This window comes from Cheilinus undulatus, linkage group 21 (assembly GCF_018320785.1).
Source record: "Cheilinus undulatus linkage group 21, ASM1832078v1, whole genome shotgun sequence".
Lineage (NCBI taxonomy): Eukaryota > Metazoa > Chordata > Actinopteri > Labriformes > Labridae > Cheilinus > Cheilinus undulatus.
This window is the reverse complement of record NC_054885.1, coordinates 3,689,357-3,711,674: the sequence shown is the minus strand read 5'-3', so window position 1 is coordinate 3,711,674 and position 22,318 is coordinate 3,689,357. Positions and strand designations below refer to the sequence as shown.

Below are 22,318 nucleotides of genomic sequence, written 5' to 3'. Positions count from 1 at the left end.
TTGGCCACCAGATATTTTTAAATTCAGAAAATGAGCAGAAAAATGATCAGATGTTGTGCTATTTAGGGTATTCTTTGTTTTTTTTACATCCCTATATCCATTAGAGCAATGCAAAAATAAAAAGACTGTAACAGTTTAATCAGAAATGACTTTATGTTTGACGGGTTTTACAGAAATCCACCAGTCAGACATTATTAGTGAATATTCTACCAGGAGTAGCTGATTGGACCTGGTTCCAAACATCCTGTCTTTTTCTGAGACTAATTTGTAAACTGTCCCTAATAAAAATAAACTTCATAAACAAAACCACCACTCTCAGAAAAGCTCTGCTTGCTGCTCTGGTTATAAAGTGAATATTAGTAGCTGAGGATGGGTTAAAGACAGACAAATCCTCCTTTTTATCCCCTGAAGTGTTGCTTTATCATGTTTACAACTGAGACAAACAGATTGTTCTTCTTTTGTTTTATTGTTTGACATGCTGTTTTACTAAGACTTCACTTCTCATACACTGTTGTTCAATATTTGTTTTCTCTCAAAGTCAAAATAGAAATATTAAAACAAAAAAAACTAAGCAGCACAGAGGTGTCCCACTTCTTAAAGCTGGCATGATAAATACGTACATACTAATCAGTCAATTTTTATTAACCTACATCAGGTGTAAATACTGGTCTATATTAAATATAAATGTCAGCCTATACTGGCCTGGATTGACTAAAAATATTGGCCCATATCATGTGTAGATTTCAGCAAATATTAGCAGTAAATATTGGCATATCAGCTATAAATAGAAGCCTATTTAAGCTTTAAATATAGGCCTATATCAGCTTTGAATATCTCCTATAATAGCTGCAAATATTGGCCTATATCAGCTTTAAATATCAGCCTATATTAGCTGCAAATATATGCCTATATCAGCTTTAAATATCAGCCTATATTAGCTGCAAATATATGCCTATATCAGCTTTAAATATCAGCCTATATTAGCTGCAAATATATGCCTATATCAGCCTTAAATATCAGCCTAAATCAGCCATGAATATTGGCCTCTATCAGCTGTAAATATCAGTTTTTATCAGCTTTGAATATCAGCCTATATCAGCTTCAAATATGGGTTTGTTTCAGCTGTAAATATGAGCCTAAATCAGCTGTAAATATCAGTCTATATCAGCCCTAAATATCAGCCTATATCAGCTGTAAATATTGGCATATATCAGCTGTACATCTTAGACTAAGCTGTAAATGTCTGTATCTTCTGTTGATATCACACTATATTAGCTGTAATTATTGGCCTATATCTGGTGTGAATGTTGGCCAGTATCAAGTGTAAATATCAGCCAATTGAGGCTCTAAATATTGGCCTATTTCAGCTGTAAATATCAGCTTATATCAAACTGATGGACCAGGACATGTACGTTTGTTTGCTTGGTGCTGACATTTAATGGGAATATCATTTATATCATCATCAGTAAAAAGTGGTAATTTTAACTTAAATGTTAATTTTGTTTCTCTGCAGGTGTTGATGACAAGTGTTTTTGTCTGACCTGGAGTAGAGAGCCACCATGTTCAGAAACAGCCTGAAGATGCTGCTGGGAGGCAAAAGCCGCAAAAACAACAACAACAATGGAGGTAAGAACAAGTTTCTGGCACTTCTTAGGGTTCATCCTCATGTGTTATGTTTTTATAAAACAGCTTCATATAAATCTCTTTGTCTCTCTCTACAGGTGAAAGTAGCATCGACACGGAGAGGTCAGAGGTCAGGATGATGGAGGGATTCACTCGTTCACTTCCTTCTTCACCTCTCCTCAACCTTCGTCTTGGAAAAAGACCTGGTAGGACTTATTTTATTTTGAACCCAGATTTTGTGCCTGTCATTTCACTATTCAGTGTGCATACTGTGGTAGAAGTGAGGTAGAACGTCTTCTTTCCTCTCCAAGCATAATAACAGCAACATACAGCGAGTGTGCTCACTTTACAGAGCGCCTCTGTCAGGCTGTCTAGGGCTTTAGTATTGGTAATTTAAAAGTACAATGAAACGACTCTGACCAGGCCAAATACTTAATCAGGACCGTCCTGATGAAAACAAGCCTGCTTTAAACTGGGACCAGCTCATGAAGTGATGTCATCATTTTCTAGGTCAGTAAGACGCCAAAACAGAACCGACAGTCTGAAATAAAAGAATTAACCAAACAGAAAACATCACCGGAGCTGTTTTCATTTTCTCTGATTCCATTAAACTCACTCACAGCTGTGACCCGTTAGACCGAGTCTAACAGCAGAAGGGGGCTGACCTGAGACCCTAAATTTGATCGTCCCTCTGTGCCTTGGTGAGGGAGAAATCACAGAAACGTAACCTGACCCGCTCTCTCCTCCTCTCTTTTCTCCTTCTGCTCGTCTTCCTCCTCCTTCCTCTCCTCCTCAGGGTTGACTTGACACACTTCTCCTAAACATTACCATGTGGAGCCGCTTTCTGTTTTCTCTCTTCTGCTCGCTCGCTGTCAAAACAGAAACATAATGAGCCAAGAAAACTTCTTTAAGTCGCTACAACAGGCTTGCAAACACATGTGAGCTCTGCTGTTTATTTCTCCTCGCTCCTCTCTGTCTTTGTCCTCCCTCCTCCGTCTTTCCTCACCCCTCTTGTCTCTCCTACTGACCCATTTATGCTCTGGAACAGCAAAAAGCCATCTGATACTTAGGTAGAGCAGATGATCTGAGTGTATGATTCACAAAAGCTCTTATTTTCATCGACCACATGGGAGAAACAAAATTAACTTGTAAGAAAACCACAGAAACTTTAATCGTCATATTTGAACCAAACAACAGCCTCCAGGCCAGGCAGAAGTTTCAGAAACTGCGGTTCCTAAATCGGCCACTAGAGGCTGACTCTAAAAGTGAGTTAACCTTCATTAGGTCCCATGCTAAAATGCATAACTTAACCGGGGAAATAAACATGTTCACAGCCCAGAACTAAACATTTTTAATCCCTTTGGCTACTTTCTATTTTCAGGACTTTATGTAACGGATCTTGTTTGAAGCCTTTTATTTATCTTTATTTCCTGTTATGCCTATTTCACTCTTTGTAAATTGCTTGGTAACTTTTGAACCGTAAGTCATAGGCACTAACTTGTTTTTTCCTGTGAAAGCTCTGTGTTGTGCCTTTCTAAATATGTTCTTCATGCATTTGTAGCTCTAACAGAACATTTTCTAGTGAGCCTGGAACTTGGCTGACTTCCTGGGGTCTCTGAAGACAGGGTTGTCGTAAACAACAAGAAGAGACACAGCTTAGAAAAACGTTAATAACTTTTGAACCATACGTCGCAGATTTTCTTTTTATCCTCTGAAAGCGTATCATTTTGCCGTTTGTTTGCTACCCTCAAGCCTCCGTAGCCCTTAAGGATGCCGTTCTGGTGAGCCCGGAACTTCGGTTACTTTTTGGGGTCTTTAAATATAAAATCCATGGTGTTAGATCTGATAATAAGTGTCTTTTTGTCCATTTTTAATCCATTTTCAATCATGTACTTTGGCTTTCTTCAGTGGGCAGCGCAATATTTGTAGAGGGCAACGATTAGATGCAAAGCATTGTGGGAGTTGTAGTCAACCAGTGCTTAAAGGAACAGCACAAATGAATGAATCCATCTTTTTTGTATTTATGTATATATTTTGAAAACTGCTGGTCACAGAATGTTTATTTTTTCACTGTTTTGTCCCCAAGAGATGGAGAACAAGTCTATGCAAAGAAAATGCTTTGTCACTATTGTTTACTGTGTGTTATCAATGAAAATCTTTGAGTTTAAAATTCCAGTTTGTTTTTTTATTTTGTCTTTAAAGTCTTACAACTTTTTCATAATTCAAGTGACATTACTGTAGTAGATATATTCTTAAAGCCCAGGTGGTCCTGAAAGAAAAAGATGCATAGAGTATGATTGTGCACCAGAGAGTTGATGTTTTACAAGCTTCTTAAGACAAAAAGAGTCCGGAAGAGACATGATGGTGAAAAAAATAGCTGTGATCTCTAAGGGTTAAGTATCGCTGCGGTTTTACCTGAACAGAACCGCATTTTTTCTATGAAAATTAAAAGCAAAAGGCCACACAGAAAGCTTCTCTGTGTGGCCTTTTTCTATGCAGAAATCACTGCTTGCCCCCCGTCTGGAGTTCTTGATGCTGCGTGACATCATCTGCAAAGAAAGTACACTGGAGCAGCACATGCTTACTCCCTCATTTTGCCTGGTCACTCTGATTGGTCCGTCACGAGTGTGACAAACAGTTCTTCCCCTTCCAAACACTTTCTATAGGAGCTTTCCCAGATGTATGTAAATATTTTTTGGAGATATAAAACAGTCAATCTGGCATGTCGAGTTACAGCATCGCTGCCTGACAGTGAAATCCATTTTATTCTAACAGAGAAAAGTTAATTTTAAGCCATTTTCAGAGACATTTAAAATGTTTTTTGACTCTCACTATACTGTTAAATATTTGCAGAGTGATCGGCTTTGTCTGACTCAGCAAGGACTGATTAGATTTTAGAGGTCACAGGTCAAAAACCAGCCCAGCCCTTCCTGACCTGCCACTGTACCTCTTAGAGCACTGATCATCAACTGGCGGCCCAGGGCCCACATCAGGCCGCCAAAAGCTTCCTGTCCGGCCCCTGAAAGATCATTAAATTCAGAAAAGGAGGAAAAGAAGATGTTGTGGTTTTAAGAGTATCCTTTGGCTTTAAATGTCTGCAGCTGTGAAATCAATCCCACAAACAATTAATATTGAAATAGTTTTAGAATGACTGAAAATCTGATCTGTTTTTGCTGAAATTTACTGTCATAATTAGCAGATATTTAAAATAAGGGTTAAGGTTGGCAAAAGAGTTACAAATTATTGGGTGATAAATGGAAAAATGGGTTGTGGAGTGGCACAAAGGGACAAAAATTGGTGAAAAAGTGATGAAAAGAGGAAAAAATGGGTGAAAGTATCAAAAATGGTGGCAAAAATAGGGGGAAAAAGTAATGAAAAGGGGTTAAAAAGTCTCTAAATAGAAGAAAAGTGGAACCAAGAGAATAAAACATGCTGGATAAGTGATTTAAAAGGGTCAAGAATGGAAAAAATGGGTTAAAAGAGGCAAAAACAGCACAAATAGCCTGGTAAAGTTGCAAAAGGGGGTTAAAGAGTGGCAAAATGGGTCAAAAGAAGCAAACATTGATTTAAATGTTGAAAAAAGTGTAATGAAAGGGGCTAAAAAGTGGCAAAAATGGATAAAAGTGGGTAAAACATGCAGGAAAAGGGGTTAAGAGTGGTTCAAATCCTGCAAAAAAAATGGTAAATGAGGGAAAAAGTGGCAAAAAGTATTGAAAATGGGTTAAAAATGGCAAAAATAGTGCAACAAATAATGACCAGGGGTTAAAAAGTGGAAAATAGGAGAAAAGTGGCAAAAATGGATAAATTAGTGGCTCAAAGAGGATAAAACATGCTGAAAAAAAAGTGGTTTAAAATGGGCCAAAGAATTGAAAAAAATGAGGTAAAGAGGCAAAAAGTATCAAAAATGGGTTAAAAGTTACAAAAACAGCAGAAATAGCCTGGCAAAGTTGCAAAAAGTGGTTTAAGAGTGGCAAAATGGTTGAAAAGTGCCAAACACTGATTTAAAAGTTGCAACAATTATTGAAAAAAAATATAATGAAAAGGGGTTAACTGGGCAAAAAATGGATAAAAGAGTGGGTAAAACATACAGGAAAAGTGGTTTAAGAGGGGTTAAAATCTTGCAAAAATCTGTAAAAGAGGACAAAAGGTGCAAAAGGTATCAAAAAGGGGTAAAAAGTGTCAAAAATTGGGAATACATAGGGAAGGATCCCCCTGGTAATGACTAAAATGTCCTGCATTTTGAAAGAAAATTCTAATACTATTACAATAATAATTCAATCAGACCAAATTTTTTGTTTTTTGTTTTTTTTGTGGATTTGAGAGTCTGGCCCCCGTGGTCTCTGTCAAGAATAAATCTGGCCCTTGTGCAGATGTTCTCGATGACCCCTATCTTAGAGGTACATAACCACCAGGAGGTAGTTGTTAGGATGTGAAGGCAGTTTTTTAACAGACAGATTCCAGGCTCCTTGAGCAGGTAAAAAAGTGTCCTCTAATGATTGTGTTAGCGTCAGTAAAAATTATTCTGCACCTTAACCCTCTCTCCACTTTGTCCTCATTGAAAAGCATCTTTGTTTTTTATTTAACTGGATTTTATGACATCAGCTGATGATTTTACTGATGTCTAACTCCATCCAGCTCTTTATTTAGTCTTTTTCATTCTACATTTTTCACATTTTATGGGCTTAAGTGGATTACAGTTTTCCATCTGCTCTGTGATTTGCGGTCAGACGCTCTTCTGTTCTTGGAAAAAAGGGTTTCACTTTAATTGCAGCTTCTCAGAGTTCTTTCGTCTCTTTCTCCGGCTGTTTTCTGAAAGAAGAAGAGGACCTCGACATGTAACAGATTACTCTCTCCTGTAGTCGTTCCCTCGCCCTCCTGCATGTCTCTGTGTGTGTTTCGTGTGTCGTTGTGAGTCTGTGTGCTGTTTTGGGTTGGAGGAGGGGAGCTTTTGATTTTTCGGTGCAGTCAGACGAGGGAGGTCGTCTTTCAGTCCAGATATGGAGGCTACGCTCTGGAAGAAAAACTCTCCTAACTCCTGGAAACTTTTCTTGTTTTTCTCCTGACTGAAGAGGAACTCATCCAGAAGAGGTTTGGACTTGTTTTTCCTCTTTCTGCTTGGTTTGAAGACGGCTCTACCTGTGAATGAAAAGGGCTGCAAGTTTTGGGAAAAGGACAACAACTGCAGCAGTACATTGTCTGGATTTCAGGAGTTTTAAAAGCATTTAGGTCCTGGTTTTACACCTGGAAGTGCTCTACCTTTTCTGCACAAATAAGAGACTTTTGCCACATTTTTCGAGTCTGACTTTCCTGCTCTCTAACTAGAGTTTTTCTGCTTCAGACGTTGGACTACCTTGCATTTTTTCCCATTCCTGAAGAGTCTCGTCCTCTTATCTTTGCTTTCCTGCCTCCTTCATCTTCCTCTCCCTCTTTCCTTTGTGCGTTTTGCAGAAGAAGGAGGAGCTCAGGGGCCAAATGAAGCAGCGTGGATGTGATGTCCTTTAAGATTTCTTCGTAAATCTTAATGGAGAGGAAGAACGGAGCAGCAGCACTTCAACAAACTATCTGATTCATGAACCCTGCTCTCATTCATCCACGTAGCTCTTGTTTTCTGCAGCATTAGCTCCCCTTTGAGTTCTTGACGCCGCCCCCCTCTCCTACATGGAACCCGTCTGAGCCAATCAGATCTCACAGTTCACCAGCTATGGACTGCACGGCGGCTATTTTGAAAGCATGCGCCAGCTCCAGAACCAAGCTATGCAGGCTGAGGCGGCCCTCGTCCTGTCAGCCGCAGAGGCCGGCGGGGCGCTGCAGATGTGGCAGAGGTGTCATGGCGACCGGGGTCGTAAACCGCGCCTCCTCCCTGCTGCAGTGTTTGCTGTTTTACACCTGCTGCTGTCTGCCGCCGGAAGAAAACTCTGAGCTGTGCCGAGAGTGGACGGATGAAGGAAGACGGAGAAGGAGAAGTGGAGAGGAAGGTGAGAGCGGAGGAGTCTCTGAGCGGATGTTCTGGTTAGAGCAGAGAGGCTGCTGCATAGTGTTTTTGTGTTGTGGTTCTCATCTTAATCTTCTTTAGGGAAAAGGGATTGGGAAAGCTTTGGTAGATTGTTTTTGCAGGTGATGAAGATTTTTGAAGCAGCAAAAACAAATAATTTTGCAGGAGAAAAGGATAAAATGGGTCATATTCAGATAACTTTATTTATCCCAGAGGAGTTTGACAGATGACCAAGTTTGATAAACAGAACCAGAAACAAACTCATGGATTGCACAGGCTCCATAATTGCCATAGAATAATGAAGTGTATGTATATATAGAGCTGTGCATAGCTTGACATTTATGCTCCATGCTGATGATAGAGTCCCCCCAGTGTTTCTAGGGCCTCCCAGGTCCCCCAGCCAATCACAGCTCTTTCTCTCAACATGGCGGTCCATTTAAATATGACGTCCTTCTTAGTAATCCCTGCTTGCATTAATGCAAATGCACCATACTGCTGCTGCTGGCAAAGCTTAGCCTCCTCAACCCCAGCCTCCTCCTTTATTGCATAAAACAGGGCTATTCAATTACAAATTTAACCGGGCCAAATTTTAAAATCAAGAAATGAAGCTGGGCCAGACGTTCGGCGCCCAGATGAAAAATATTCACATTTTATTCATAGTCTCCCTTTGAAAGGTCACATATTTTACCAGTTTAAGGCGAGTTCATATTGTTCTCAGAGGTCCACAAAACATGTCTGTGAAATTTGTTGCTGAAAAAAACTCCAGTAATGGATTTTTGCATGTCTAAAAACTCCTCTGTTTCAGCCCTGCTCAGAACTAGCTGTTTCTGTGTCTGTGGCTTTAAATGTCTGACTCCGCCCCTGACCACACCCCTCTCAGGAAATAGATGGGGCACTCCTGAGCTGAGAGGGGGATCAGGAGAGGAGGGCAGAACTTTCTTCCAAGAGGGGAGGGCCGACCAAAACTGAGGGCGGGGCTAACTCACATGACATCATGAGGGGAAAATCTAAGAACGGCTTGTTTCAGCACACATTTCCTGAAAGGTGGAGAACAATTGAAGGGGTTTTCTGGTATTTGGGGGGATTGTGGACAAGCAAGGGTCACATATTTTTATTAGAAAAGCCTGAAAAAGTGATTTTTTGCACAATATGTCCCCTTTAAATTTGGCAACATGACAGAAGCACAACAAAAAGTGCATAAAAACACAACAGAGCTGTATTTGAACATAACCGGAGGTAGTAGAAAATCTTTATTTCACTTGAATATAAATAGAATGAAGAAATAAAACGAAATTCTGTAAATAATCATTCTGGTCACATCTTACCCAGATAAAAAGTGAATTAGCACAGTTGTAGCTGTTTTATACTCGGTTTCTTGGGGCTACTTCTGTCAGCATCGCTAGCCACGCTTCAAAACAACGCACTACATTGTAGGTAGACTGTTGCTGGCTACGCTGAGTGTTGCATGCATGGTCTGAAATACTGTAGGAATTTATGAAAACTTGTGGAACAGATTGCCCTCTGCATCTCTGGCATGACCACAGGCTGGGCTACTGTGGGTTTGGCTCTGGACCACATAATTGAACTAGAGAAGAACTCAGAGAGTGCAGACCTCTGCTGTTAGCCCTATCTCCCAAAAGTGGAGAATCCTTTTTAAAAATTCCTGGATCCGTCCCCATGTGCCCCCCCACCACGGCATTCGCCAATCACTCCCTCCCCGGTGGGGTGGAAACACGGTGAGGCAAAGCATTGGCTTCGCTATGGGTGGACTGTCATGGCGGAAGCATTGCCTGCCATTGCCAACAGATGCACTGACAGTCTCATCCATGGTCTCTCTGGACGACTGGAAGTCATGGCAGAGGGTGAATATTCCTCTATTCCTCCCAGCATTGTGAGTATTCTCGCTACAATTCGCCGTCTTTCTCTGTGTTACACTCCGACTCGTCTCCTCGACCGGGCGTTTGTCTTTCAAACTCTATAAACTCCAAAACTTTGAATAGAAACACACCCAAAATGCTACTGGGATTGAAGTTACTCATGTTTGCCATCTCCTGGTGTAAAGTGGTAACAGCGCAGACCTCCGACATTAGCCCTATCTCCCAGTAGTACAGAATCCTTTAAAAAATTCCTGAATTCAGACGGTGATCTGGATCACTCCCAAAATCTAATTCATTCTTCCTTATGCCATTTCTGACATTTCCTGAAAATTTCATCAAAATCCGTCCACAACTTTTTCAGTTATGTTGCTAACGAACAAATGAACCCGATCACATAACCTCCTTGGCGGAGGTAATAAACTTGTTGCACCCTCATATTCAGATTCATGCTACTAAGTACTATTGAGTACTTTTGAACTGATTTCATTGTATCCAGTCTATCCATCTATCCATGTGAGAGTTTCTAGCTATGCACTCCTCTCAAAGTCAAAGCATGCCGCTTGGCTAACCCATGGGGCATCTTTGGAGCAGTGCCAAGTAAAACTGTAGATCCATTTTGCAAGAGCATTATTATTTTTGAGACACCAACAACAATATTCTTCCTTCTTCCACATCTACTTTGCAGCAGAGGGATGAAATGGACCCGTGCTGCTTGGAAGAGACAGGTTTAGCATTCCTTTCTGACTCTACTTGCTGATGAGTTCCCCGTACTCAGGCACGGTTGAGTTCATCTCCCTCATGCTGTGCCCGAGTCCACATGAATCAGGCCCTAGACCACTTCTTTAGGCTGGCTTGGGCACTGTGCCAGAGTCCGTTACGCTTGTGATCCCACCAGGGGGTCAAGTCAGGCAAATCTTGGTTTAAAGGGGGCAAGTGGACTGAGGTTCCTCCAAAATGCTTCTTCAGTTCTGATTAGTTTGGGGTCAAGTTTGGTCAGATCTGGGCACATCATACCAGCTTTGTACCCTTTTTTCCTCTATTAGCATTTCCAGCTGTGTTTGTATGTCTGTAAATGAATAATGTAAAGGGGTTGAATATATTTGTTAGGCTGTTGGACTAATTTAAGAGTCCAGACAGTAAGGAAGGAAAAGAGAAGGAAGCAAAGACTGGTTAAACTGGGACTGTGCAGAAACCAGCGGCTGCAGGACTGGAAACTTTCTGTATCTGATCTTTCCATTTTATTTTTCTTCTTCTAAAAATGACTCGCACACCCTGTCATTGAGTGACCACATGCACATGCAAGTATGTGCGTGCATCTGTACTGGTTTGATTTTCTGTGTGCGTGTTCGATGCCTCTCTGGTATTTAGTCCAACAGTCAGCAATTTATAGCTGTAATTATAGGCTGGAAGAAAGAGACAGAGACTATGAACTTTCCTGCTGTGGCCCAGAGTTCACTGAGTATTCAGCACATGTGTGGTTGTGTTTTCTCCCTGCTTTCTCTTGGTCGTAAATTTTATGTATTAATTGAAGTTTATTTGCAGATTTTTCCACGCATAGTCCTCCCAATAGGCTTCATTCATGGAGTAAATACTTTTTATTTCTCTGCACCAGCGATAGCCGAGGCTGGAGGCACCGTGTTCTTGGGTTGTCTGAACGCTTGTCCAGGCTATATTTATGATTGTGGTATCTCAAGAAAATTCTGACTGATTTTCTTCAAACTTTACACAACTATCCACTCTGACTCAAGGATGAACTTGTTAGAATTTAAAGGCACAAGATTAGTAGATACTTAATCTTATGAGGGCAATATATCAGGAATGCATTGGGGGATTTTTGTCAAATGTGGCACAAGGCTATACTCACTCTTGAGAGTAAATTGATTCAATTTTGGAAGTTGAATGCCATCATTTCTGCTTCAATTTCACCTCCATACACTTGACTAGAGCTGCAATCCAAAGTTTATTACAAACATGCACCTACATTGTTACATGACCACAGAAAACCCACCACTGTTCTTCCACCGTCCAGTCATTGTGTTTCTTGCAGAGGCGTGCAACCACCAGGCTGTAGTCATAGTTATTTTTGTCAGTTTTGCTTCTGATTAGAGGGATTTATCCCCTCTTTTCATCCTAAAAGAGCATCACGTCTGAAAACAACAATCTGAGGTCTGTCTTAAAGGAGCACAATCTCCACATCAGCACAAATCAAGCTGTAAAGTCATGTCTGTCTCTATAAAGCTCCTCTCTGTTTAAATCTCAGTTTTCTCCAAGCTTTGTTTCATAATTTAGTTCATCTCTCTGACCAATGCAAGCCCAAATTAAAGTGCCCTTCTCTCTCTCTCCAGGTGAGGATGAGGATTTAGGACCTCCTCCCTCTGTGGACGAGGCGGCTGATGCTCTGATGACCCGGTTGGGCTTCCTGTTAGGGGAGAAGATCATCAGTGGAGAGGCGGGGTCACACTACCACGCCCAGGATGGCGGACAGGTAATGTAAACTGATGGGTCCTTTATGGAGCAGAAAGGGCTCAGGGAAATGAAGTCAGATTTCAGGAATCATCTTTATGAAATCTGGAAAAACTGTTATTTTTGAAGTCATGCAAGGAGGAGTCTGGTTTATTCAAAGATAAAACAACAGACTGCAGACACTTGATAGAATTGAAGAGGGAAAAATGTTTTAATTTCTTCCCTTGTCCTCTTCAGTGTCATGAACTAACTAATAAATGTTCTCATTTTTATGGACTTGAATAATTTTGTTAAAGGATTGAATTAAACGCCCGTAAAAAGACGTGCACTCTGCTCACTGGACATGCCAATATTTGCTTGGTCCAACCTTTTAAATGCTTGGCTGCTTGTATAATAAACACCTGGTGGTAATGCTGGGAGAAATTTTAGTGGTATTAAAAATGGTTCTGCCCAGTCCTAGCTGATTGCAGTTTCTGCTTTTTGAGGAATTTCCAGGTCTGAGCTATTGCAAATATCAGGACAGGATTCCCTGATAATGTTTCCATCTTTCAGCCCATGTGATTCAGTTTTTCCTTTTTTTATGTGAACATAAAAAAGATCCAAGGAATATGAGCCATTTTTAATACATTATTTCTTTAAAAATAAAAAAACAAAAGATAGTTTGATTTTCTTTTCTAGTTTTCTGATTCTCCATTAACCCTTAAAACTCACTGAGCACGGATCCATACCGCCGGGCACACCCCTTGTAAATTGTTTGGTTACTTTTGACCTGTAAATCATAGGCACCTAACTTGTTTTTTCCTCTTTATCCCTTTATCGCCTCCCAGCTCCCGCAGTGGTCCATTTAAATATGATGTACTTCCCACGAGTCCCTGCTTGCATTAATGCTGATAAACCACACTGCTGCTGGCAAAGCTTCCCCTCCTCCACCCCAGCGTCCTCCTTTATAGCATAAAGCTTGTTGCACCCTCATATTTAGATTCATGTTACTATAGATTAATTACCTCTGAAATAATTTCATTGTTTTCAATATACGTGTTCATAAATGTATCTGTCCATATGGGGGTTTATAGCCAACGCTCTTTGGAAGGTCAAAGCAGCTGCTTGACTAACCCAGGGAGCATCTTTTGAGCAGAGCCTCCTCTGCCAAGTAAAACTGCTTATCCATTTTATAATAAAACGGTTTAATGTGTGATAAGTGTTCTTGACTGATTTTAGGTTATGATATGGAGTGATTTATTGCTGGAATTTGTGGAAAAATACACAAGATGAGGAACCTAATAATAATCACATATTAAAACGTATCATTGGGGAAAAATTGCAATTAGATCATCTTTGCAAATCATTCAGCCCAAGTCTTTATAATGACGTTCTCCGTGCATTAGTAGCTCTTAAAGAAAGTTTTCTAGTGAGCCTGGAACTTGGCTGACTTTCCCGGGTCTTTAAAGATTGAAACCACACCAGTTACTCTGATACTGAACGTCTCTTTACTCATTTATAATCCATTTTTTGATCGTTCCTGCAGTTAGTCTGTAAGCGCACTGCCATATTGCCATATTGTTCTGTATCCCAGAATGCATTGCGACTGGGCTGTGACGACCAATAGGAAGCTGTTCCGTCGTCATGTCATGCTTCGCTGAACAGAGCATGTGCACAGACTTAAAAAGTGGAGGAGAGAGTCTGAATGTCTCATAATAGAGAGGAAGAGACACAGAGGCCATGACGTGTCCCTCAGAATCCCTGCACTTTTAATAATGGCTCAAATTTCCAAAAGCGCAAGGTAAAAATGTGAACATTTTGAATATTTTTAATTCTTTGGAGATGGGAGAACAAGTTTGTGCAAAAACTCTTAGTTATTAATGTTAACTGTGTTTAATACATAAAAATCTCTGAGTATTAAATTCTGTTTAGTTTTTCTTTTGTCTTTATAGCCCCATAACTTTTAAACATTCAAGTGACATTGCTGAAAAACACATATACTTAAAGCCCAGGTTGTCCTGAAGAAAAGGAAGTTTAGAGCTTGACTGTGCCCCGCAGGGTTGATGTTATACACGCTTTTTAAGACAAAAAGTCAAGGAGAGACACAATGGTAAAAAAAAACAGCCCAGAGCTATTACTAAGGGTTGAATATCAGAATAAAGGAAAGAACCAAAGGCATGTTTTTCAGTGTTTTGCTTTCCTTTTCTGAACAGTAAATGGGAACAACTGTTTTTTTGGACTTTTCAGTTTACGTAAAAAAATCCATTGGTTGTAAAATACACTGATCACAGATTTTTTGTCTTCCCTAAATTACTTATAGGGTCTCTTAACAGTGGAAAACATGGGTTTGACAGAGGAAATCAGACTCACACAGATTATCATGGGGACTAGAATTAAGGTGGTTGTGCTGAAATAAAAATAAAGACATCCTGCAGCCATTAAACCATCATGTGCTCCTCACTCTGCCCATGTGAACAAGCCACGGGGCTTTTTCACAATAAAATAGTTGTTTTATCATCAATTAATAATTTCCCTGTCCACATTTTTTATATGTTTGATATCATGTCTTAAATCTGTGTTATAATCAAGATGATTGTTTCTAGGGGGTTGTTAAAGTGGAATCAGACCCCAGAAAGCTTAAGCAGGAATCTTGTCCTAGTTTTTTTTTTTACGCTAGTTTCTTTTATTACCCCACACATCATTACAAACACACAGATAACCAACAAATGTACATTGACCTCTTGCAATAAAATCTCAATTAACTGACATTTGAAGCACTGATCATTTGTAATAACAGTAAAAGATATAAAATGTAAATTAAACTGAACATATTTTTTGTCATGGACACGACTAATAGAGGGTTTGGTCTGCTCCTTTCTCCACAGAGGATTTCTCCTTCCTCCAGTCTGGCAAGCAGCAGCGCCTCCCCCTGCTCCACTCTGCAGCCCCCTGCTGGAGGGGAGGGCAACAACAACAACAAGCACGCCACCTCTTTCCACGCCTCCGTCACCTCGCCGACCTCCACGCTGGAGAGCAGAGACAGCGGCATCATCGGTAAAGAAAGAAACCTCCTCTTAAAACATTTACTCTGTTAAATCATCTCAATCTTCTAAACCTCCTCCTCCTCCTCTGCAGCCACGCTGACCAGCTATTCTGCCGACTCAGCAGCCGAGAGAGAAGATGGCGCCAAATACCCCGGGGAGGGTTACCATGGCAGCAGCTTGAACCTGTGGCAGCAGGGGGGACGGGCGGTGGTCTCTTCTAACTCCTCGTCCTGTATGACAGCAGGGAGGGTGAACGAAGGCTTCCTCTACAGGACTGAGGAGAACATGTCGGCCTCCACCTACAGCCTCAACAAACTCCATCCAGACCGGGGCCCCGGATCGTCAGGATCCACCCACTCCATCCCGCTCTACCTCATGCCCCGCCCCAACTCAGTAGCGGGTAAGATGGCCGATAGATGACGTGTGTTTTTGTGAGTGAGTGAAGTTTCCAGTCCAACACGCTGTTTCCTGTGAGGAAGGAAAGGACATCATTCTCTGTCGGCTGTGGTGATACAGAGAAAACAAAGCCTCAGCGCTGTGAAAATCACCGCTTTCATCGACTGTAGAGCCACAAGAACAGATCTGACTGATGCCTTTATTTTGTAATGCTCAAAAAATCTAACAGTTGTCACCTCCAAACAGCAGTATTTATTCAAGTTTATCATCAAAACTAAATTACATTTAAACACACAGGGCTGAATCAGTGCTGAGAAATGATCTTAACTTTACTGTTAATAGCCATACTTACTACTAAGGCTGTAGGAGAGCCCTCAGCTGGACTAGCTGCACAACTTACATAAATATTAAGCATGTTTAATGCTTACAATCAAGATCAGCTGATCCTATCCAAGCCTCTAATTGGCTAATTTCACTCATGTTGCTATATTTAATTTGCTCTAGCCTGACTTTGCTTTGGTGTTCCCTCTTCAAGCCACTTTTCGCAACCCTCCTCCACCCCAGCTCCTCCTTTATTATACTTCTGACCTCATCAGTGTCTTTCTGTCGTCACTGGTGCGTGCTTTGCTCTGGGTATTTTGCTGCTTCTCTCTATGTGTCAGGCTTTCCTTGTAGGTATTTGTTTACAAAAATTGAGCATATATGCTTTGCTGCTTCCTCCTCAAGCCGCTTTTTGCAACCCTCCTCCACCCCAGCTCCTCCTTTGTTATACGTCTGACCTCATCAATGTCACACTGTCCTCACTGGTGCCAGCTCTGCTCTGCTCTGCTCTGGGTTTTTGCTGCTTCTTTCCCTGCCTCAGGCTTTCCTTGTAGGCACAGGAAAGGCAGGAACGTGTGCTGGTCCTGCTCGATGCTCTTTAAGTATGCTCTTGGAAAGGCAGGGGTGATCCTAGAACAGCCACATCTGCAAATATGAAAAACGGCAATAAGTGCAATTAATAACTGTTGATTAAGAAATATTTATAGCAGCAAATCATGTGTTTCTCGACGAAGTAGTCCTGACTGAACCATTTTTAGTTCACATGAACACAGGTTTTATGAGAACTAGAAAAGCGCTCAGAGAGCTCAGACCTCCGCCATTAGCCCTATCTCCCAATAGTGAAGAATCCTTTAAAAAATTCCTTGATCCGTCCCAATGTGCCTCCACCACCACATTCGCCGACCACTCCCTCTCTGGTGGGGTGGAAACATGGTGAGGCAAAGCATTGGCTTCACCATGGAGGGGCTGTCATGGCGGAAGCATTGCCTTCCGGTGCCAACAGATGCACTTACAGTCTCACCCATGGTCTCACTGGACAACTGGAAGTCATGGCAGAGGGTGAATATTCCTCTATTCCTCCCAGCATTGTTAGCATTCTTGCTACAATTCGCTGTCTTTCTCTCTGTTACGCTCCGACTCGTCTCCGCAACCTGGCGTGCGTCTTTCAAACTCTATAAACTCCAAAACTCTGAATAGAACTGAATAGAAACACACCCAAAATGCTACTGGGATTAAAGTTACTCATGTCCGCCATCTCCTGGTGTAAAGTAGTAACAGCGCAGACCTCCACCAGTAGCCCTATCTCCCAATAGTACAGAATCCTTAAAAAAAATTCCTTGATCCAGACGGTGATCCAGATCAGTCCCAAAATCTAATCAGTTCTTCCTTATGCCATTTCTGACATTTCCTGAAAATTTCATCAAAATCCATCCTTGACTTTTTGAGTTATGTTGCTAACAAACAAACTAACAAACCCACCCGATCACATAACCTCCTTGGCGGAGGTAAAAATACCTCCTGGTGAATCAGGTCGAGATAACAAGCAAAAGGAATCAAAAGGAGACAACCTCAACTAATCTGATAAATGAAAAAATTATGGATTAATCTTCCCAATCAACAGCAAAAGCATGAAATGGTTTAAATAAACCAAAGCATCACCCTTATGTCAAATACCAAATGTGGACACTAAACAAAGAAGCCTGCAGTTGTTGGACAGTTGTTGAAGCTCACATCGTCCTCTGGGCAGATCGGGGAGGGTAGCACACCCCACACCTCAGGTAAATCTTTCAAAATAATCTTCACAACCATCAGATAATTAGGCCTTTGCTGACCTCGTAGTTTGCCCAGGACTCATGACAGAGTTTTGGGCTCTTACCAGCTGCTTTGGGTGGAGGAGGATGACTGACCTGCAGCAGCTGCAGATGAGATTGCATTGTTCTTTTATAAGTTAGCAGCCAGAGGTGCTTCCTGATAGTCTAATTGGTTCTTAATTAAATCAGCCTTTATAATGACCCTACAAACTGGAATGTTACCTTTAGGTGACCTGAGTGCTGACCACAAGCATTATTCCTGTTCTACCAATCACTGGTTTCAATAAAACTTATCAATACTGATCAGTTCCTGATCAATCAAGGCCTCTCTAGTCTTAAATTAGCCATAGATTTAATAAACTGCAGCAGATTTATAATAAAAAAAGGAAGTACCAAGCTTTTGTGTGGTCAGCGCTGATACAAACATCCAAAGACTGACATCTATTGAGCATGCTCACATCTCGTCCTCTGTTTCCTCTCGTCCTCTCTCTGCGTCTCATTAAAACAAAAAAAAAAAAAAAAAAAAAAAAGCTCTTTTGAAAAGGAAGGAAGTGACATGTATGACGTTACTGCAAACAGACAGGAGCGTACAGGATACCAGGCTGAGCTCGGCTGAGGACCGGAGCTGGATTAGATCTGATCAAACTTTGGTAGGTTTCTCTTTCTACTCTTTTATAGGTTATGGGAGACGGCTCAAGGTTTCCAGCGTTTGTCAGAGCTTTGTTGGTTTTTAAATCAGCTTTGTGGTGGTTTTTAAAGAATTACACCCACAGAAAACATCCCACAATCCTCTCTGTTCTCCACTGTCATGACTATAAAAAGATTGGAACTTTATAAAGAGAGCTATTTTAACTCTAATCTACATACCGACTGTGCCATCATGGGTCTGTAGATTGATAGTTTTATCCCGAGTATTTCTGATCATGTCAGCTGGTTTGTCATCCTGCATGCGTCCTATTATTTGAAGGTTCATTTGCTGCTGTCAGTCCCTGAGCACAGCGCTATTTTAGTCACAAATGCAAACTTAAGCACTTTTAGAATTCCTCTTTCTCTCTGTGACACGCAGATTAAACTTTACTTAGGAATTGTGGATGATTTTGTTCTGTGGCTAAATTTTCCTGTTTAAAAGATTTAAGATGTTAATCATCGTCCTGAATGTGGGCACAAATATGAAAATGTTTTGCAAGAAAGCTCCATTCAGAGGAGTTACTAGTAAAAAAGGCATGTATGATGAGAGCAAAATAAAGAAAAAAGCAGCAATAAAAAAAGCAAAAAAAAAAAACTGTAAACCAGGGAGTTTTTCTGAGGCATGGATCTGCAACAACCTTAACTGTCTGGCCCCTTTCTAGTTAAGATTCATGACTGGTGGCACCCTCTGTGTAGTAAATATCTGTATGAAAGTGATGTGCATGTGCGATAGTCACATTACAGGACACACAATCTAAGTCACATGACCTGAGGCATGTCAGGCTGCCACTTCTGTGTTGTTGGACTAATCTAATGTAATTAATGTGTGTCTGATATCATCATTAACATCAGAAGTGCTGTGCATCCAGATTTGGTGTGTCTCTGTCCAGTGCATTCCAGTGGTTCCTCCCATTTCTCTGATCTTTGCTGAGATGTTCCCTGAGTCCACCTGTGCTAAATGACCCTGATTGGACATGATTTTAAAGGCACAAGCCTGTCTATAGAAGGCCTCACAGTTGACAATGATAGAGCAAAAACCAAGCCATGAGGTTAAAGGAGCTGCAGAGCACAGAGACAGGATTGTTGACAGGCACAGATCTGGGAAGGCTGCAAGAACATTTCTGCTGCTCTGAAGGTTCCCGAGAGAACAGTGGCCTCCAGAATTCTCCTATGGAAGAAGTTTGGACCAACCAGGACTCTTCAAGAGCTGGTCAACATTGGGGGAGAAGGACCTTAGTAAGAGAGGAGACCAAGAACCTGATGGTGACTCTGGCTGAGCTCCAGAGATCCTGTGTGGAGACAAAGTTCCAGAAGGACTACCATCACTGCAGCCCTCCACTGATCTGGATCTGAGCTAGGAGTCTGCAAAAAAGCACCTGAAGGACTTTCAGACTGTGAGAAACAAGATTCTCTGCAGAACGCTCACTCTCACAGAGTGAGGGGCTGAAATTAACACAAACCTTTCAAAATAAAATCCGGATTACACTTCTGGAATAAGCATTTTAGCCATATATCTATTAGAAAACTTTCACCTGGAAGTTTGATCCTATAAACACTCCTGTCCCCTCCATCAGCTGTGCTTAAAGGCAGGACTTGTGGCATTGTAAGAGCTATTACATGAAATATTTTAGGGTTTGTTTCTGTTGTATTGCAAGAGAGCGCTGCCGTATCTGCGACTGCTTTGCCGTACGTGCATGTCGGTGAATGTGCATTGCAGATGGCGTGGTGGCTCTCTTTAAATTGAATGAAGCGAGAGTTGTTACTATGACAACAGTAACTGATTCCTCCAGTTGCCGTGGTGTGAACTGACAGGCTTTCAGAGCATTGCAGCCTGTTGCATCCATTGCACATGCATGCAGAACTTCTTCATCGTTCTTTTGTCCTCTGTCTCTGTAGCCACCTGTTCTGCCCACCTGGAGGACCTCGCCTACCTGGATGAGCAGCAGAGACACATCCCATCACGGACCTCTCTCAGAATGCCCAGACAGAATTCTGGGAGTCGTAGTCAACAGGACCACAGAGGTAAAAACACACAAACACAGACTTTTATTTTCAAATATTCAACAAACAACAGGGGACTAATCTTCTCCTCTCTCTCTCTTCAGTTCGTTTCACCCCGTCTCTCAACCTGAAGCCGTTCCACTTTGAGGTTCCCGGGCTGTCGTCTGATTGGCTGTTCACTGGCAGGGAGTGGCTTTTCCAGGAAGTGGATGCTTGTCTCAGAAGTGACGACCCGGTGTCAAATCGGGGTGTGGTGATCGTTGGAAATATGGGCTTTGGGAAAACGGCCATCATCGCTCGACTGGTGGCACTCAGCTGTCACGGAAAACGGATGTTTCCGACAGGGAGCGACCAAAGCACGGCTAAAAGTAAGCAGATATATGTTATATAAATATAAACGTGTTTATTATAGTCTTTTATCAACATTTTTGTAAATCATGGCCTGTTCTACACTCTCTATTGTATTTTTCAATCTTTTTTTAATGGAATTTTCAAAGTAAACCACAAAATATCACATAATTCTTGAAGAAAACACTCAAAATCCACACTCACACTGGCTGCACGGCATTTTTCTGTGACTGCCATTCCTTCAGCTTCCTGATGAAAATCTCCTGTGACTCAAACTTTGGTGCTTCATCTCAGTATGATGCCAGAGTTTGCACGGCTGCATGCTTTATTAGTGAGAACCTCTTTGCACATAATCTGCTACAACCACGGAGCATCATCAGGAACAATCCAGGAAAATCTAAACCCCTTTTTCTGCTGACTCTTAAGTCTGCCTCCTCTCCTATTAGTCACTAAAATCTATCATTTTTGCCTCATTTGTGTCTGAATGTAGCCAAATTAGTAAATACATATTTTCTGGTTTGTATTTTCTCATGCTTTTCCTCCCCTAAAGTCCTCCGGCCTCACACTCTTCATGGAAATCATCTGTCTCAAAGATTTTGCCCTGCTGTGTCCAACTTAAACCCACACACAGTGTTTTTGTAACATTAACAAACAAAAACACACCTTATAATCTGTATACCTGCATTTTTTCATGGCTGCTTGATCTGTCCTTGCTACCAGACTGTATATGTAAAAGAAAATAGAACATTAAAAAAGCATGAAGGCAAATCTCCAGGAAAATGTGCTCATGCCTTTAGATATAGGTCAACGTTACAAGTACTCTAAAGAGAAATTAAAAGTTGTTTTTAATGTTTTCTTAGTTTAATAGGGTAGCGTCTGTACTTGTTGATGCTTTAGGGGGGACTTAGGGAATATTTGGCTGGAGCTTAACTCACATTCCAGCTAAAGGACCCCCTCTGAGTTTTTCCCGCCATGAAGACAACCTCATCCGGCCTGTAAGAGATGGCTGAGTCATCACATCGACCAGACCAAGCTGAACCAAACACGAGAGGATGAAAATGACAATGAAAAAGAAAAAATACACTGATGAAGGTAAAAATGGTTTGTGCTTTCACATCGTTACTGAGGAGAAATCCTTTCTCCCTTCAGGTGTGGATGCTGTGTCTTTCTCCCACGATTCCTTGGGAAGAGGAGGAGGAGGCGAGGAAGGAGGAGGAAGCAGCTGTCCAGGGACTCCAGAGATGAGGAGGAGACAGGAGGAGGCGCTGAGGAGACTCGCAGGACAGGTAGGAATAGCTCTGTTAATACTCAGTAACTTAAAGTGAAGATATGCATGCCTTTTCCTAAACTAAGGGATATGGACTTCCTGTTTGGATATAAACATGCTTCTATTTTAAAAGAGAGGCATCACTGTGGCTGCAGATGCTGACGTGGATTAACCAGAGTGTGTTAAAGGGACTAACCATGCAGAGCAGATGGATTGTGCAGATTCCATGTCTGCCGTCAGGCACATCCATCTTGCAAAGATCCAGTTCTGAAACAGACCAGACCAATCAGGGTCGTTCTAGGAGAGTAAGGTAGCTACATGCTGGGTTTAGTTGTACTGAAAGCTGATAATAATGGCTGCTGCAGATGTAACGTCAAGCTCAGATGTTCCTATAGTGTGCTGGCAGTTCTATCAGAAATGCCCCACATTTCATCATTAGATTGAGGGGAAAAACGGCAATGAAAGCTTTTCAATATGGAAAAGGTACTTTCACTCTTCTCCTTACCTGC

The 22,318-nt window shown here is 41.5% G+C and overlaps 1 protein-coding gene across 3 annotated transcripts in view; it reads left to right on the top strand.

Annotated features, from left to right (window-relative positions):
- Window positions 1–22,318, top strand: part of tanc2a (tetratricopeptide repeat, ankyrin repeat and coiled-coil containing 2a) — a 64,516-nt gene that overhangs the window by 22,620 nt on the left and 19,578 nt on the right. Inside the window, exons 2-9 of one of the 3 annotated variants that reach the window (XM_041817550.1) lie at window positions 1,514–1,626; window positions 1,722–1,829; window positions 11,838–11,977; window positions 14,820–14,988; window positions 15,070–15,378; window positions 20,090–20,215; window positions 20,299–20,562; window positions 21,692–21,828. In XM_041817550.1, the coding sequence (XP_041673484.1) occupies window positions 1,560–1,626; window positions 1,722–1,829; window positions 11,838–11,977; window positions 14,820–14,988; window positions 15,070–15,378; window positions 20,090–20,215; window positions 20,299–20,562; window positions 21,692–21,828 (1,320 nt within the window). In that variant the 5' untranslated portion in view covers window positions 1,514–1,559. Of the gene's footprint in view, window positions 1–1,513; window positions 1,627–1,721; window positions 1,830–7,058; window positions 7,599–11,837; window positions 11,978–14,819; window positions 14,989–15,069; window positions 15,379–18,103; window positions 18,157–20,089; window positions 20,216–20,298; window positions 20,563–21,691; window positions 21,829–22,318 lie in introns of those variants that run through there. The other 2 variants (XM_041817549.1, XM_041817551.1) reach the window with 2 other exon arrangements.